The sequence below is a fragment of the Pollicipes pollicipes genome, unplaced genomic scaffold (genome assembly GCF_011947565.3).
Source record: "Pollicipes pollicipes isolate AB1234 unplaced genomic scaffold, Ppol_2.1 Scaffold_1600;HRSCAF=1878_pilon_pilon_pilon, whole genome shotgun sequence".
Lineage (NCBI taxonomy): Eukaryota > Metazoa > Arthropoda > Thecostraca > Pollicipedomorpha > Pollicipedidae > Pollicipes > Pollicipes pollicipes.
This window is the reverse complement of record NW_023595962.1, coordinates 20,260,040-20,276,951: the sequence shown is the minus strand read 5'-3', so window position 1 is coordinate 20,276,951 and position 16,912 is coordinate 20,260,040. Positions and strand designations below refer to the sequence as shown.

Here is a 16,912-nt window from a genome sequence, read left to right as displayed (position 1 = left end):
TGTTAATGCATTATTATTACAACTTCTTTCTTTTAACGTATGGGCTTTGCCATATGACCTTCCTGTTAGTTTTACATACGACGCTGACGACTAATAGATAACCCTCGCCCTGACTTAAAATGTGCATTCTTTTTGGGGCAGCATGCAACACGGGCAGCACAGCATGTTGTGTGAAATGGTCCGTTGGGAGCGTGCCTCCATTGCCAGATATTAGTAAATGTTGATCAACGAGCATTTAGCGTTCATCTTTGCTACAATTGTCTGGGACGTGACGTGAAGGGATTTGGCGTGCCGGCTCGCCTCCCAGGGGTGTTGTCTTTCGATGACGTGGAATAACACCACCCCAGAGTGCCAAAGATCACTTTTCTCTTTGAAGCACATGCTAGTTTTATGATGCTTGGAACTAGATTTTATTTGGACTAAGGCAGACATAGCTAACGGGTGTTGTATTTGCGTAGTCTAACGGGTCAGGAATGTAATCCAAGTGATATTTGGTGTTTCATAGCAGACCAGTTCTGGTCGCAGATGCGTTTCTGTGTTTATCAGCGCGTAAAATTTTCCTCCAAGAAAAATGTCCATCCTGCACAAGTGCTGCTAACACTGCTGAACTCACCGGTGCCTAGTGAGCAGCTGACGCCGCATTTGCAGAACCCAACTGAGGCACCTCAGTTCTCAGCCGGCGGCGCCCGGTTAGCACTATGTGCTGCTGCTGTCACCATCAAAGATATAAAGATGTCCTGTGCTGCTGGTCGATTACGCAGCATCACACCTAAGTAAAGAGCTGTCGCTCGAGCGAGCTCACTGTCAACAGTGGCATGGAGGCCTTTCGAAATGCGGAAGAGTCACGGACAGGTATCACAGTTTTTAGCCGGAGTGATTGTGTTCTAAGGTTGGTTGCTGAAGCGATATGATATCATACACCTATTAAATTATACACGGCTCCCGCGGTGGTCCTAATCCCAGAAAGCTGTGTCCGAGCCAGTGCGCTTCCTTCGAATGTCCAAGCAATTTCACGCGCACGTAGTCAGCAGGAAAACCACTTCACTATCTTGCCAAGTCTGCAGGAAAACCACCTCACCATCTCCCCAAATCAGCAGGAAATGCACCTCGCCATCTTCCCGAATCCAGAATTGGTTTCCCGTTGTAGCTATGAGCCATTGGCCTGGTGGCTCACCGGAACAAACATCGTTACCAGCACCATGAGCCCGACATTTAACGGAAATGTTGATGCGTATTTGGCTCACCAGTCACGAAGTCAGTTAATTTTTGTTGGAAACTGTGATAGCGTGTTTGTTCGCGTGTTCAGCTGACATCGAATCGGCTCTCAGCAACTTTAATATTTCACCTTTTCCACCATATTCCTCACATCTGCACCAACTACAAATGTAATGCGACCAGACAATTTGCATTCCACATCAGCGCGAACGTTGTAAAATACCAGATAAGGACGTGCGTGTCCACTGTCAGTGGACTTCTAAATTGTATGCGAATATGTGCGATAATATGCGATAATATGCCAAACCTGCAAGGATCCGAGGGTCAAACAAACCGAGGATCGGTTGCCCACAAACTAAGTTCTCTAGCTGAGCTCACGCGCAGGACTGTCCGGCCATCTTAAAGAGTATTCGGTGCAGCTCACAGCTCTGCCCTCCTGAAGACGTAAACCCGTCAGTTTTCCGAGCTGCAGGCCCCCTTAAATGGCCAGGCTATTTCAAGGAGACAGTTTCAAGGTCACCCAGGTATACCTGACGTCATAATAATGTCTTCTAAATATCGTCATTCCATGGGCCATGCGCCGATCGCCGTCGAGAAAAATATAATTGTCGAGTCGTTCAAACCTGTTCATATCTGTTCATGTCATTCGTATATGTTCGTAAGCACAATTCCTACAATTTTTATTTCTACAATATAACGACCGTGAAAGGACTCTCGGTCAAAGTTGTTCAAGGTAAGATGACGTAATGAAACCATGGAACATTGAAGAGATTATTTACCAAACAGAGAAATTGTGTCGTCTCGAGCAGCCTTCTGTATTAAACGTTTACCAATAAGTAAGCTTGTTTCATCATATTTGATGTTTGGCTCAATACCTTCAAATGTGAAGCATTCACTGTAAGCTTGCAGACATTATCTAAGTTTATACCTAAAGGGTATGTTCCATATCTCATGATAGAGAGGCAAGCATCATATATAATGAGGGCAGCTTACTTGTTATCAATGTCATGCTTTTAAGTGCAAAATATTTCTCTAGCTAATACCATGCCACCATTCCAGCAAATCGTTCCATTTCGTCACGGAACGCTTTTATGACGTGAGAGCCGCTGCCATACTGGACTCATCAGAATCACTGCTGGGGCGGACAGGCTGGCTATTTTGTGTTACTTTAATTCGCCGCAAGGTGACTTGTTAATTCAAGTGTGCGGAAAAACCGACAATTTCTATGGGCGCTTTTTTGGTCCTTTCTCATGGTGTTCTTTTAAAGTTGTCCGCGATAACATGTTTTTACTTGCAGATGCGCTTTCAAAAATAAACTAACTGCCGTTTTTGCGCAGACCAGAATTATCCGACGGCACCGCGTGTTGTAGCGCTGTGTTCCTCATGTGCTCTTTCCACTGAGCCCACCGGTGTCTTTGAGTTGAATCAAAGCTAAGCCATGTCGCGGGATGGTAAACGGTCCATGTAGAAGCAGAACGGCGGAAAACTTGACAAAACTGCATTGGCGTACACTGTGCTACGCTGTGCCACGACTGGACCGGACCGGACCGGACCTGACCTGACCTGACCGGACCGGATCGGACCAGACTGGATAAGATCGGATCGGATGGGATCGGATGGGATGAGATGGGATCGGATGGGATGAGATAGGATGGGATGGGATGGGATGGGATGGGATGGGATGGGATGGGATGGGATGGGATGGGATGGGATGGAACCGGACCGGACCGGACCGGACCGAACCAGACCGGACCGGACCGGACCGGACCGGACCGGACCGGACCGGACCGGAACGCATTGGATCGGATCGGATCGGATCGAATCGGATCTGACCGGACCGGACGAAACTTGAGCTCACTTGAAGTGAGCTGGTGAGATCAAAGTTTAGTGCTCACCTGCTGCAGCAGGAAGAGGTGTGAGCCGTCGATCTGCTGCGGAAGGTCGTCGTCCGTTGAGGATGACGCCGACGCCGACGCTGATGGCCGACGTTGACGAGCAGCTGACAGCCGATTCAGCGTCCGCCACGTCCGCTGGAAAACGGCGCCAGCTGAGTTCGGGCGCACACGGATCGCCGAACCCGGGGTTCGAATCCAGCTCGCTGCACTGTTAGCTCTACAGGCCACGTCTGAGTGATTGGTCTGACAAAGGATGCATAAGGTCATGTAATGCTATGAAATAGTAGCATTATGGTGGTAGCTGGTGCAGGAAGCTACAGAAGCCCATGCCCGTTGTCTGCGCTGATGCGCCATCTGACTAGCCGAACCTCATTACAGGTTGTCGAAGACGTTGCTAATGTTTTACTTAGTTAAGTCTAAAAACTAGGTCGTAAATATCACTATGGTCAAGGCAGTTAGCAGAAATATGTTAATGTTTGAAAAGTGCAAAAGTTTTCAAGTTGAACAAACCGTAAATTTTTGACAAATTTACCGAAAGGCGCCATGAGGTGTGAATTTTACAATTTTGCAGTGAAAAGGGAGAATATACGTTCTCCGCTACACTGACATAGCAAATGCTAACTTAGCTAATTGCGAAACTACTGCAAGGCATAGGTCGGAGCTGGGTTTTGATGGATTGTGGCTTGGTCTTGATAGGTCGGAGCTCGGTCTTGATGGGTCGGAGCTGAGTCTCGATGGATCGGAACTGAGCCTGGATGGGTTGGAACAGGGCCTCGATGGGTCGGAGCTGGGTCTCGATGGGTCGGAGCTGGGTCGTGATGGATTGGAACTGGCCCAAATCTGTACTTTGCGCTGCCAACACAAAACCGAGCCATTCAAACGACGGACATGAAGGAAGTCTAGACCAGCAAGTTTGGCTCGTACGTTCTCGTAACCACGCGCTCTGGAGTGCGAGCCATGTGTCCGCATGCTTTTAAAGCCTTTTCAACAATTGACTTCTGGTCCCGGTCAACAGACCAAACAAGAAGTGAAATCAACAGCGCAGTGTATGTCATGTGTTGCGTACAAGCGTTCCAGCCAAGGTTGCGTTCTCCGCCCATCAGCGCCGGTAACCGGTAACCGCCAGCAATCGGCCGCTCAGTGGACAACGTCGTTTGTGGAACCAGTGGCGAGTCTATCCGCCGGGACGTAGGCCCGCAGGGGTTTGACCTTGGCCACTAAATAGGCAGAGAGTTCATTAGTTATAACCGAATCCTGTAGAAAACTTGTAGAAAAATAGCTTTATCACTTTTTTCAACCAAAATATCCTTCAACAATGGAAGCGGCTTCTTGTCATCCCTTGCCCACGGCCACCAACGAAAGTAAGCATTCTCCTTTCGTCGACTTGACGGTGAAAACGGCAAGGCTGGTCAGACACATCGCCAAGTAATTTCCAAGCGATGCATTTTTTTAAGTTAGGGAGGACTGAAAAGCAAAAGGACATTAAAATATCAGATTAGTAAGTCTCGCTGTCTGTGAAACCTTTATGATTGACAAAATTCTGTTAAATCGGCAGGCACCCATTCATATGGAAGCGCTGACATCTGGCCGCTTTAGTTTAGCCGTCGTGAATTTGTTCATGCGTTCAGGTAAACCTAGCATAAACCGGTGTATTAACTTAACAACGGCCTTCAGCTCCTTGTTTTTCGACACGAGGATCTCAAAGTTTTTATGTCGAGTTCGAAGCCCTCCGCTCACAAGGAGATGGTGGCGAAGCGACGTTGTAGCGCAAAATAGCGTTTATATTAGCGGCACTCAATAATTCGTGTTGTGCTCATTCTAAAGAGGATTCCTCAAGAGGGTTAGATCGACTCGATATGTTGAATATCGTTCATACAATGTTAACTTAAGGTTACAGCGAGGTATAGCGAGCATATTCCGGTAAATTTAATATCATTATTGCACATAATAACTTTGAACTTGCAATGTCTTTAAAAAAACAAATAGTCCAAACGATTGTTTAAAAGAATGTCATTTCATGAAGACGTGCTGCATGCGTTATTGGAGTGGCCTAGTCCATATCGAATATGAAGATTGTTCACATAAGTTTCGATTTATTTCTGCAAAATCACTGAATCGCTGGTGACTAAAACAGTATGCTCGCATCGCTTTAAAAGCCCTTGTATTCCAGGATGCCGGGACATTCCAGGATACTGAGAAGCATTCGCGACGAACTCGTATGTGATTACGCATCACAGGCTTTGTCCTGATTGCATGCGCACTGCGAAGGGCAGCCTACCTACATGCGTATTGTGTATTGTGTATTGAGCACTAATTCACTGTTGGTTTATGGTACACAACAGTGTACAACAGTTGCGAGTGCGCCTCAGGCAGTCAGAGGCTGATGTGTTTAGCTCAATGGCAAATATCACAATGGCGCGTCTGGTAGGATTTCTGGTCGGGGACTCCTACCCCTTATTCTTACTTCTCTCCGTATCTAGATCTTATCGCTCTCCTCCTCCTCCTTATCGACTCCTTATCGCTTTGTCGGTGTTTCCTGTCAGCCCGTACAAGGCTCCCTCTGAGGGCTGATGAGAGCTTGGCCTCCCGGTCAAAAGCCGTACTTTTTAGCTTAATGGAAGTGTTTCGACTGTATGCCTTTGCATTTGCCTTGGCATATGGCATAGTGTGTTCAGTTTCAAAATGCATGCATGTGCTGTGTTCAACTGTTATGAGTTATCAGAACGCGAGTCAGGTAATTGTATGATGTAATGGTCTTAATCGCATCCATGAATGCCGAACTTACCATTACCTCACATGAATGTTCTCGTTTAGGTTTACCTTACATTAACAACACACGATTGCGTAACATTTACACACGCTCGGGTGGCGGTCCAATTGTCTACCCCCTCCCTCGAAGGTTTTCAGAGTAATTCCTGAACGGCGCGTCATTACCGCCTAAAATTTGCACAGCTATCAATAACTAAATAGCGGTCTTTTGATGTCAAAAATAGACGTGCCTTGCAAGGTCGCTGACCTATGGCAGGTCAAAGTCAGGCAATGGCTGTCAGCGAATGGTATTTCTAGGGAAACGTTTCTGGAAAAAACGTGTCTAGAGAAATGTTCCATGGGCTTTTAAAGCCCATTGTAAGTCAGTAACCTTGAGTGACCCGGCCTTTTTGCCTTAAGAACATTTCGCCTTAAGGAACATGCCGCCTAGCGCAATCCCTGACTCTTATTTGAATGACAAAATAGGAACAATCTAGCTGGTATTTGGTCATCTTGACAATGTAAGTGTAAGATAAGGTCACTAACGTTAGCGACCGTTTGCTTAGAACAGGTATTTGGCCTCACGGCGGCTGTCTGAGGAGGTCTAGTGGCACTTGAGACACCAATCTGGATTTTGACCTTATCTGACCACACAGTCATGGCCAAAGGCCCTAAATATTGAAGCAAGTGATTTCACGTATAGGCCAATCCAACGTGAATTTTTCTTTCAAGTTGTTTTAGTTTCTGAGATCTCATCGGAGAGGAGGGGGCGAATTGACCCCATCCCCAACCCTGCCCGAGCAAAAGGTATTCAACCGGCCACCCGGGCGCATGTGAATGCAAGCATGCCTGGTCTCTCACCGGTGTTGCTGCTCGCAAGGCACGCCGCTGCCAGCCGGTACCGCGCAAGGGGCCGATGTCAGGCGGGGTCAGGACGAAAGCCCAGCGCCTCCTGTCGTACGGGTCCCGCTCCTGGCGCAGCTCAAACAGCGGCGCGCCCAGCAGCTGGTGCAGCTGGACCAGCACCTGGGTCAGCTCGACCGGCTGCTGGGACCAGTTGGCGGCGCTCCGGAAGCCGCCCAGCAGCTGCGAGAACACGTGCTCCACTGCAGGTCAGCCCGGGGCACGGGGTCACGGAGGTCACGGAGGTTGTGTGGCTGCGACGTTCAGTGTGTTTCTTTGGGAAGGGGACGTGGGGGTCGTTGGGTTTAGGAACGCGACCGTGGGGGTGAGGGGGCCTTTGTGGGGGATGGGGGCTGGGGGGGGGGGGGGGGCACTTGTTGGGGCGTACTAGCGGAGCGGGTAGTGACTTAGACTCCCAGGTGAGTTTGCTGAAAGTCATATGACTGTCCATTCACTCTCTTACTTGAGATTATTCAAGGCTGACCTTTTGCGCACACCAGTGGATGATGTTGTTCATGTTTACCTCGATGCTGTGATCGCTGGCGCTCCAATGAAAAGGGTGCCAGCGTGCGTCACGTTGCTTTTTTAAAAGAAAAATACCATAGCGCCAATTCCTACTATATAGCCTGTGTAGAATACAACATACGCTGTGATGAGGGTGAAGCCGAGAGTATAAATGCAATATGGGGATGACAACAGGAGGAATAATGTTCGGCGAATCAGGATGGAGAACATGTTGCAACGCTGTTGGGGGCGTGAGCCTCGTTCCTTCAATAGTTGGTGTTTCACGGTGCGCCTATCGTTATGCTCAAATCTATGGGTCAGATTGCTCATGATAAAATCGAGATTTAGGTTTACTATGAGTCTGTAACTTGTCAAGTGCATTAGCGAGGAGCAATATTCATAGAGACAAGACAGTACCAATGGCCTTATTCCCCGTGGAATCAGTCAGCCAGTAGTAATTATCACTTGTGATACTGATATCTATTTTAGTAAGGGCATGTAGCCGACACATCAATCTATCTATCTCCCATTATCATTATTATTCTACGAGGGATGGGACTATTAGTACTGTCTTAACTATATGCTGCGAATCTGCACTTTGGGGAAACAGGTTTGACACGTCGTACAACACGGTGGGAATGCCCGAGTTGACAGGTCCGCATGTCTAAACAGTTGAAATGATATATGTATATATATATATATATATATATATATATATATATTATGCACAATATACATAATATATATATATATATATATATATATATGCATTATATACCATTTATTGTTATTTTATGCCACATGCACCTGAAAGGTGTACTTCAGCATCATTTCCCGGTGTGCCTCGTAGGCAGGACTTGTACAGCTGCTGTGCTGTCAGAAACTCCGGCAGCGATTCGTATTTAGCTGACGTCAGCAAATCTGAAAAAAAATATTGCATTACGGGCACAAAAACGCGGAGAACTAATACGAAACATGGCTGTTAAGCCGGCTGGCATGGGGTGCAACGATACGGGATCTAGTGAGTCAAACACACTCGTACACACTCGTACACACTCGTACACACTCGTACACGCTCGTACACAAACTCGCACACAAACTCGCACACATACGCACACACACACATACACACACACACACACCACACACACACACAGCACACACACACACACACACACACACACACACACACACACACACACACACACACACACACACACACACACACACACACACACACACACACACACACACACACACACACACACACACACACATACACACACACACACACACACATGCATGCATAATCCCACGGCTCAGTGATCGCCTGCTGCACACTCACATCAAGCAGTCACATCACACTGGGGTTCACTCCAAAGAATGAGAACTGTATAATGTATAGTAACGTATAGGCCGTCGCATAAAAAGAGACGTCTTAACCCGCACACGTGCAATGGCGTGTGCCAGCTTTGTCAAGACGGAAGCGATGCTTCCAACACCGGCTATCTAAACGTTGGGAAAAGCTGGAGAGACGAACGCAGCGCCGTTCGATAGCTCATGCAAAGCCCAGTATGATTTAGCCAGGCCATTTTGTTGTTCGAGGTCAAGGTGATATTCCTATCAAATGACATTTGTTCCTATCTCGCTGGATTTTCTACACGTGCTGCCTCATGAGGCTCCATGCAGTAGACTTGATTGTCTAATATGCTATAAGTACGGCAATATATATATATATATATATATATATATATATATATATATATAATTCGAACTAACGAAGAATGCTGGAAACAGGTCAATCAGTCATCGAGGTTATCCGTGTTTGCTTTCAACGAGAAGTGCGTTTGTCTGAGATGTTTCTTTTTGACCGGAAGCAGGTGTGAGTGGTGTCAGAACCGACGGAATCCCATTTCGTAAGCTATTATGTGCACTTGCCACCACTGCAAGCAACCGTAGACCAGGTATCACAGTCGCGTAATGTTAGTGCGGTTTCTGTCTCAATACGATTTTGGGGGTTTATTGTTACCACTTGAGGTGTGTAATGATAATAAGCAATTAGATATTACTCAATGAAATGCCAACCGAGGCCGACAAATACCAACAATGGTGCACTGATGTTTCAAAAATGCGGACATTTAGGCCAAATTAGGTGCGTGACCCATGGTGACCTTAGGGCTCAAAATGACACTAGAGGGTGAAGGAATGGAGCTCTCTGATAACACGTTTATAGAACTAGCCACAGGAGGACCACATTACACCGCACTGCCGGAATGCTTACAGTTCATCGGCATTTTGGTCACTGCGTGCTTAGACTAAATCTGACTAACGCCACAAACCTAAAATAATCTGGACGTCAACACTCTAGAGTGCATGCCGAACTTATGCGGAAAATGATACTGAAGATCACAGAAGAAACTATCATTAACTCTAACTCGGGAGCCATAGCCGATCACCACCATTTCTCAAGAATGTCAATGGGGGTGCAAATCCTCACCCCCCCCCCCACCCCACCGTGAGTGAAAGGGTTCAGAATATTGATCACCCATCTCCATCCTTCGCCCATGGCGCACTCACCGCAACACCATGGCACACAAGCAATGAACGACAATACTCTCGGAGCATTCCGCAGTACGTTTCGACGAAGTACACGGCTCGCTTACACCAGACTAATGACACAGCACACCAAGTTCACGGCTCGCTTACACCAGACTAATGATACAGCACACCAAGTTCACGGCCCGCTTATACTAAACCACGACCTTCTCACGCCATACGCACAGCATACTCAAACCAAACCCACGGCACACTCACACCATACCCACGGCACACTCAAACGAAACTCAAGGCCATTCGCATCAAACTTACAGCACATTCCACCGCACCGACACTCAGACTCACGTCACACCCGCTGCACACACACACACCACACGCAGAGCACACCCACATCGAACACACGGCACACTCACAGCAGACGCACCGCACACTTGAGCTAAGCCCACGGCACACTCAGGCCTAACCCACGGTACATCCACACCACACGCACCGCAAACTCAAGGCAAACCCATGGCGCACTCACGCCACACGCACCGCAAACTCAAGGCAAACCCACGGCACACTCACGCCACACGCACCGCAAACTCAAGGCAAACCCACGGCACACTCACGCCACACGCACCGCTAACTCAAGGCAAACCCACGGCACACTCACGCCACACGCACCGCTAACTCAAGGCAAACCCACGGCGCACTCACGCTGCACGCACGGCAAACTCAAGGCAAACCCACGGCACACTCACGCCACACGCACCGCAAACTCAAGGCAAACCCACGGCACACTTACGCCACACGCACGGCAAACTCAAGGCAAACCCACGGCACACGCACCGCTAACTCAAGGCAAACCCACGGCACACTCACCGCTAACTCAAGGCAAACCCACGGCACACGCACCGCAAACCCAAGGCAAATCCACGGCACACTCACCGCTAACTCAAGGCAAACCCACGGCACACTCACCGCTAACTCAAGGCAAACCCACGGCACACTCACCGCTAACTCAAGGCAAACCCACGGCACACTCACCACTAACTCAAGGCAAACCCACGGCACACTCACCGCTAACTCAAGGCAAACCCACGGCACACTCACCACTAACTCAAGGCAAACCCACGGCACACTCACCGCTAACTCAAGGCAAAACCACGGCACACTCACCGCTAACTCAAGGCAAACCCACGGCACACTCACCGCCAACTCAAGGCAAACCCACGGCACACTCACCGCTAACTCAAGGCAAACCCACGGCACACTCACGCTGCAGTTTCCAGTTGACGGCGCCCTGACGCGGGTCAACGTTGGCCGCGTAGTCCTTGTCGCCGTCGGCGAGCCCCAGCTGCCGCACCTGCCGCAGCCAGCCGCCACACGCGTGCTCGTGGAAGTCTTGGCACGGCGAGGCGGCCGGCTGCCGGTACCGCAGCAGCCTGTGCGCCACCGTCACGCAGCCCGGCGTCACGCACGGACCCTGCAACGACCCGACGGACCCAGCTGTCACGCTCCCATGCCGTCACGCCAGCAGGCTGCCGCCAATTGGCCAGCGCGGCCGCGGCCGGTCTCGTCACGACGAGGCAGCAGTAGATGACGGAGAAGACGGAGAAGCTGGTGTTGCAACGGTATGATGCGGTGCTTGTTGCCATTCTCATATGCTTAGAGCTGTTGGTGCACGTGGGTAGCGAGGTGGATGTTTGCGGCAGATAGTGCACAGCCTGAGTGGAGAAGTGTGCCGCGTTGCGTGGCGCAGTGTCGCGGTTTGCTTCGTTGCCTCTGTGACTCCACCGTAAGGAGAAACATGGCTACAAAATCGCGAAGAAAATAATGCTCATTATATTTCAGGCTTCCATAGGTAAGCTGCTCTGAGGGTCCTTAGTTGTTTTATGATCGTGAGCTTTCGCAGATGTCTTGGAGATACACATCTTCCAATGATTTTGAATATCCAAGTATCTTGCTTATCATGGATTTTGAGGACCCTTAAAGCATACCTTATCAATGCCGGTAGCCATGAGGCAAAAATGGTCCACAGGCACCCAGTTACTTCGAGTCCCGGGGCACCTAGTTGCCAAGAGTTCTTGAGAAACTTGCGGAGCGACAAACCACGGCAACCCAAACGGGTCGCTTTCCCGACTCCCGGAATGTCCGAGGATTCAGATAACCTTTAACTCCCGCTCTGCGCTCCAGCATCGCAAGACAAGGTCTCAGACGGGGGCCTGCTTCGGTGCGGCAGGCTCCCAACTGAGCCAGTGAGCACGGTTAGGCGGCCCAGGGCAGGCTCCCAACTGAGCCAGTGAGCACGGATAGGCGGTTCAGGGCAGGCTCCCGACTGAGCCAGTGAGCACGGTTAGGCAGTCCAGGACAGGCTCCCAACTGAGCCAGTGAGCCCGGGCAGGCGGTCCAGGGCAGGCTCTGCCGCTGGGCCGTCTACCCTGGCTGCAACTCAGGCTGAACTCAACACCCCATCGCCTGCCGCGTCCCATTTCGTTATCCAATCCAATCAGACGGGAGGCTTTTCGGTCGAGAGCACCCCGCGTGCCGCGCGATTGCCAGCGCTTTTGCGGACGGTCCGGCCCCCTGACGCGAGGGCACCGTCGCGCCGCACGAACTACGGCAGACCAGGAGTTTTCAGGGTGACCCGGCGAACTGCCGACCATGGGAGGAAGCAGCGGGGACGAGAGTGTGGGCGCGCATAGGGGTGCAGGAAACATATGATGGAGCGGGCGTCAGGGATCGTGGCACAGTCAGCTGGCTGCGTTGGCGACAGAATGCACGGGGGACGGGGGACGGGACCGGGGGTGCAGAGATGCAGGGGTGCAGGGGGGCTGGGGATATCTGGAAGCCAGGCGTTCATCGTTATGGGTGAAGAGAGAGCCACAGATACTTAACACGCGCCCGGGTGGCCGGCTTCATAACTTTCGTTGGGGTGGGGTCAATTTGGCTGCCATAAGAGCCAAAAAACTAAGGTAACCAGATCCACAGCGTATATTGAACTGCACATGAACCCACCTGGGTCAGAATTTGAATTTTCTAGGTTATGAACTTGATGTCCAACCAGGTCCAAAAAGGTCAGACTTTAGATTGGTGTCTTAAAGGTCACTAGACCTCGTCATGCAGCCGTCAGGTACCTAGATACCAGTTCTAAGCAAACGGTCAATGAGGGAAGTGATCTTTTTTACACTTTTAAGGTTGAGGTGACAAAATATCTACTATATTGGTCGTATTTAGTCTTTCGAATAAACGTCAGGGATTACGGTGGGCATTATGTTCATAAAACAAAATGGTGACTTGTGTCATTCTAGATCAGTGACCTACTCTGAATTTAAACAAAAAAAAAGCAGATGGAACAGGTCTTCTGCGGTTCCCATCATCAAAAATCTCGAAATGAGCACCAGAAACTACTTAACAAAACCAAGCTTTCAAGTGGAAAGCAGCTTGGTTTTGACCTTGTCCTGATCTTTATGCCTGATCCCACGTCAATGGAATTGGTTGTAACTCTAAATTCAAATGGTTTATTGCCTAAGAAACTATCTCAGATGTGTGGCTCCGTCAAGCGCTCAGTTGCTGCATCACATTCCGCGATTTCCTAGAAATGCCCTTCGCTGAAAGCCGTGGCCTGCTTTTGACCTGACATAGATCAGCGACCTTACAAGATTAATCTTAATTTTGTACGGCAGTATATCTGCTATTCAATTTCCTACATCTGCGCATAATTTGCGCACGGCTACGCCGTGCCTTTCGGAAATCATCCTGAAAACCTTCGGAGGGCCGGTTCACCCCCACCCGAGCGCAAGACCACGGCCTCGTGAAGGATGCCTTGACCGGGATCAAAGGCACAGCAAAAGCAAAGACCTACTTCGAGTCAAAGGAATGCATGTTAACAGGCGCCGGGCTAGAGAGTCCGGTGCGCCGGGACAATACAGAACAGGATTATAACAAGACGACAATAGTGCCGAGAACCGGGGATACCGCGTCCGAGGACACCCTGAGTGGCTGTCCGACAATGGTACAGGGATCAGAGATGCCGCGTCCGAGGACACCCTGAGTGGCTGTCCGACAATGGTACAGGGGATCAGAGATGCCGTGTCCGAGGGCACCCTGAGTGGCTGTCCGACAATGGTGCAGGGGATCAGAGATGCCGCGTCCGAGGACACCCTGAGTGGCTGTCCGACAATGGTGCAGGGGATCAGAGATGCCGCGTCCGAGGACACCCTGAGTGGCTGTCCGACAATGGTGCAGGGGATCAGAGATGCCGCGTCCGAGGACAGCCTAAGTGGCTGTCCGACAATGGTGCAGGGGATCAGAGATGCCGTGCCCAAGGGCACCCTGAGTGGCTGTCCGACAATGATGCAGGAGATCAGAGATGCCGTGCCCAAGGGCACCCTGAGTGGCTGTCCGACAATGGTGCAGGAGATCAGAGATGCCGTGCCCAAGGGCAACCTGAGTGGCTGTCCGACAATGGTGCAGGAGATCAGAGATGCCGTGCCCAAGGGCACCCTGAGTGGCTGTCCGACAATGGTGCGGGGGATCAGAGATGCCGTGTCCGAGGGCAGCCTAAGTGGCTGTCCGACAATGGTACAGGAGATCAGAGATGCCGCGTCCGAGGACACCCTGAGTGACTGTCCGACAATGGTGCAGGGGATCAGAGATGCCGTGTCCGAGGACAGCCTAAGTGGCTGGCGACAGTGGTACAGGGGATCAGAGATGCCGTGCCCAAGGGCAGCCTAAGTGGCTGTCCGACAAGGGCGCAGGAGATCAGAGATGCCGTGCCCAAGGGCAGCCTAAGTGGCTGTCCGACAAGGGCGCAGGAGATCAGAGATGGCGTGCCCAAGGACACCCTGAGTGGCTGTCCGACAATGGTGCAGGGGATCAGGGATACCACGGCCGAGGGCACCCTGAGTGGCCGCCCAATTTAAGGGATGCTACCGCGGCATGCAGAGGACTGCACCCAGTGCTCTGGTGCTTTTGGCCTTGGGTGAAGCAGACCACACACCACAGCACTTTACCCCAAAAGCGTCTCCACTCTCCTCGGGGCAAAACAGCTTTCCGCACTGCGCCGACAATACACGCACTCGCTCTGATCCTTCGATCCAGATCCCACGACGCCTCTGTCTCTGTTCCATTTCGTCCCGACAGCAAGATTTTTGAAGATTGCATTGGTAAGGAATAATTGCATCAGTTTGATCGTCGTCAGTTTTTCAAATTGCATCAACAAGATTACAACGGTAGGGAATGCGTACCTCCCACTTCTGCTGCATTCCTGAAGAACGCAAGAACTCCTGTTCATCTCACCAGCCAGAGCTGTCGCCCTAGTAACAGTATCCGGCAAGAATACCACGCCCCGCGGTTGTGACGTCATCCGTCTATCGCCTGGGGGTAAATATTTTGCCATCTGGCGCGATGCCAGTCACCGTTACGCCAGAACCAAGTGCCACCAGTTGGGCTCCAATTTGTGAAGCTTCCTCTCGCCTTGCAGGATGGCAGGACCTCTTTTGAGTTGAACGACCTACTTATTTCTACTTGATTGACTAGGCTTGAACGGTCTCTTTCTGCTTCTGCTCCATTTTGGCTGCCCGGCGGCTCGTCATTCGTAAAGCCCTGGCATCTAATCTAACTCTCTGAGGAGTTTTTCGTCCGTGCGCTAGGAATGGGCTTAAGCCAGCCGCGCGAACCAAAGCCGCCGCAAATGCAAAAGAGCTGCACCGTTTGACAGCTCCGCCGCACGCCCGAATACCTCCGGCGGCATGACGAGCTGCAGGGCCAGGCCGGACGCCGATCCGCTAACATTTAGCTATCTACTCCCTGTACAGATGTTTATCACCGGAGGCACATTCCCTAATGACGGACCACGTCAAGCCGGGAGCGGCCTCATTCGATCAAGCGGCGCGCAGTACGAGCAGCTGCACGGCGTGCATTCTGCAGGCCGCCGAGGATCGCTCCCGCGGGCCGGCCGGGCGAGGCGGCGCGCTGGCAGCGCCTTCGCTGTCTGGCTGTCTAATCTTCCGCGGACGTGCTGAACGGTTGAGCTTGTCTGCGCCGTCGCAGACACGTTGGCGAGTTCATGGCTTACTTGCACGAAACACAAGTTAAAATCCACGCACTGGTAAACTGTGACGCAAAATGCATGCGCCACGAACGGATCTGTTGCGTCGGAGCTTGTCGTAGATGGCATTCGAATCAAAAGTCGCAGTGAAAACTACGCAATTTCTGACCCGTGGCCTGAGACAGCGCTGTTTTAAGGGGTGTAGGTTTATAGTTTTGTTTCAAAGGACAACGGCCAGGTGTGCTCTCTGCGCAGAAAGGTCGGGGGTTGTTATTTAAACCAGGATATGGTGCGCATTTGCGTCTACCCAGTAGGAGCTCCCTCCTCTCCCTTCCCCTCCCCTCCCGTGGTTGTCTTCCCGATTTTCGTCCTACCCCTGCCTCTAGGAACATGCTAATGACCACCAGAACGCTGCAATGCTGGCGACTCTGTTCTTAGGTTCTCTCTCATGCACGTTCTGAATGCTCCGGCTCAACAGAGAGCATTGACAGAGCCAACGAATAGCAGTGACACTCACTGGGTCAAAATGAACTGGAGCTTCGACCAGTGTCAGTAGCCACTATAGCCGCCGCGTTACGTGTGCGCCAGCGTTTTATTCCTGTATTTTCATCGCCCTATTTCTGCTCTTGGCGGCCGTGTGCCCTTGGCAAGCATGTTACGCCATCACGTCAATGTTTAACGTTGTTTATGCAACGCATCGTGTGATTCTTGCCGTGGATGCCACCGAGGCATGGGCGATCTCGTATCAACAGAACATGTACAAGCAGTTAGGTATATTTATAGGCATTTTGGGCAACTTTGCTCATTCCTGGACGCTACCCGCGTGCATTCTGTTACAGGCCAGTGCTATTTGTAGTCATGTTATTTCAAGGGGTGACTCACAATGATGTCGGCGCAGAGCCAGATTAGGTATGCGTCCATTTCGTGTTGTTGTGGGGCCCGCCAGCCCAGTGCACGACTGCTAAGCAGACACGCAGCATGAGAATGGGCTACGCACCACGAAACCCGAAAGACCAGTTACTGTCACAGATTGCGTTTCGGTTAAAGCCAGTTGCAT

At 50.8% G+C, this 16,912-nt stretch overlaps 1 protein-coding gene across 1 annotated transcript in view; it reads right to left on the bottom strand.

Annotated features, from left to right (window-relative positions):
• LOC119112264 (membrane metallo-endopeptidase-like 1) overlaps nt 1–11,289 on the bottom strand; it is a gene marked incomplete at its 5' end in the record, with an annotated part of 39,490 nt that extends 28,201 nt beyond the window's left edge. The window contains 4 exon segments of the mRNA XM_037236407.1: nt 3,111–3,245; nt 6,720–6,964; nt 8,073–8,186; nt 11,082–11,289. Coding sequence (XP_037092302.1) covers nt 3,111–3,245; nt 6,720–6,964; nt 8,073–8,186; nt 11,082–11,289 — 702 coding nt within the window.
• Between the last annotated feature and the right edge of the window lie 5,623 nt (nt 11,290–16,912).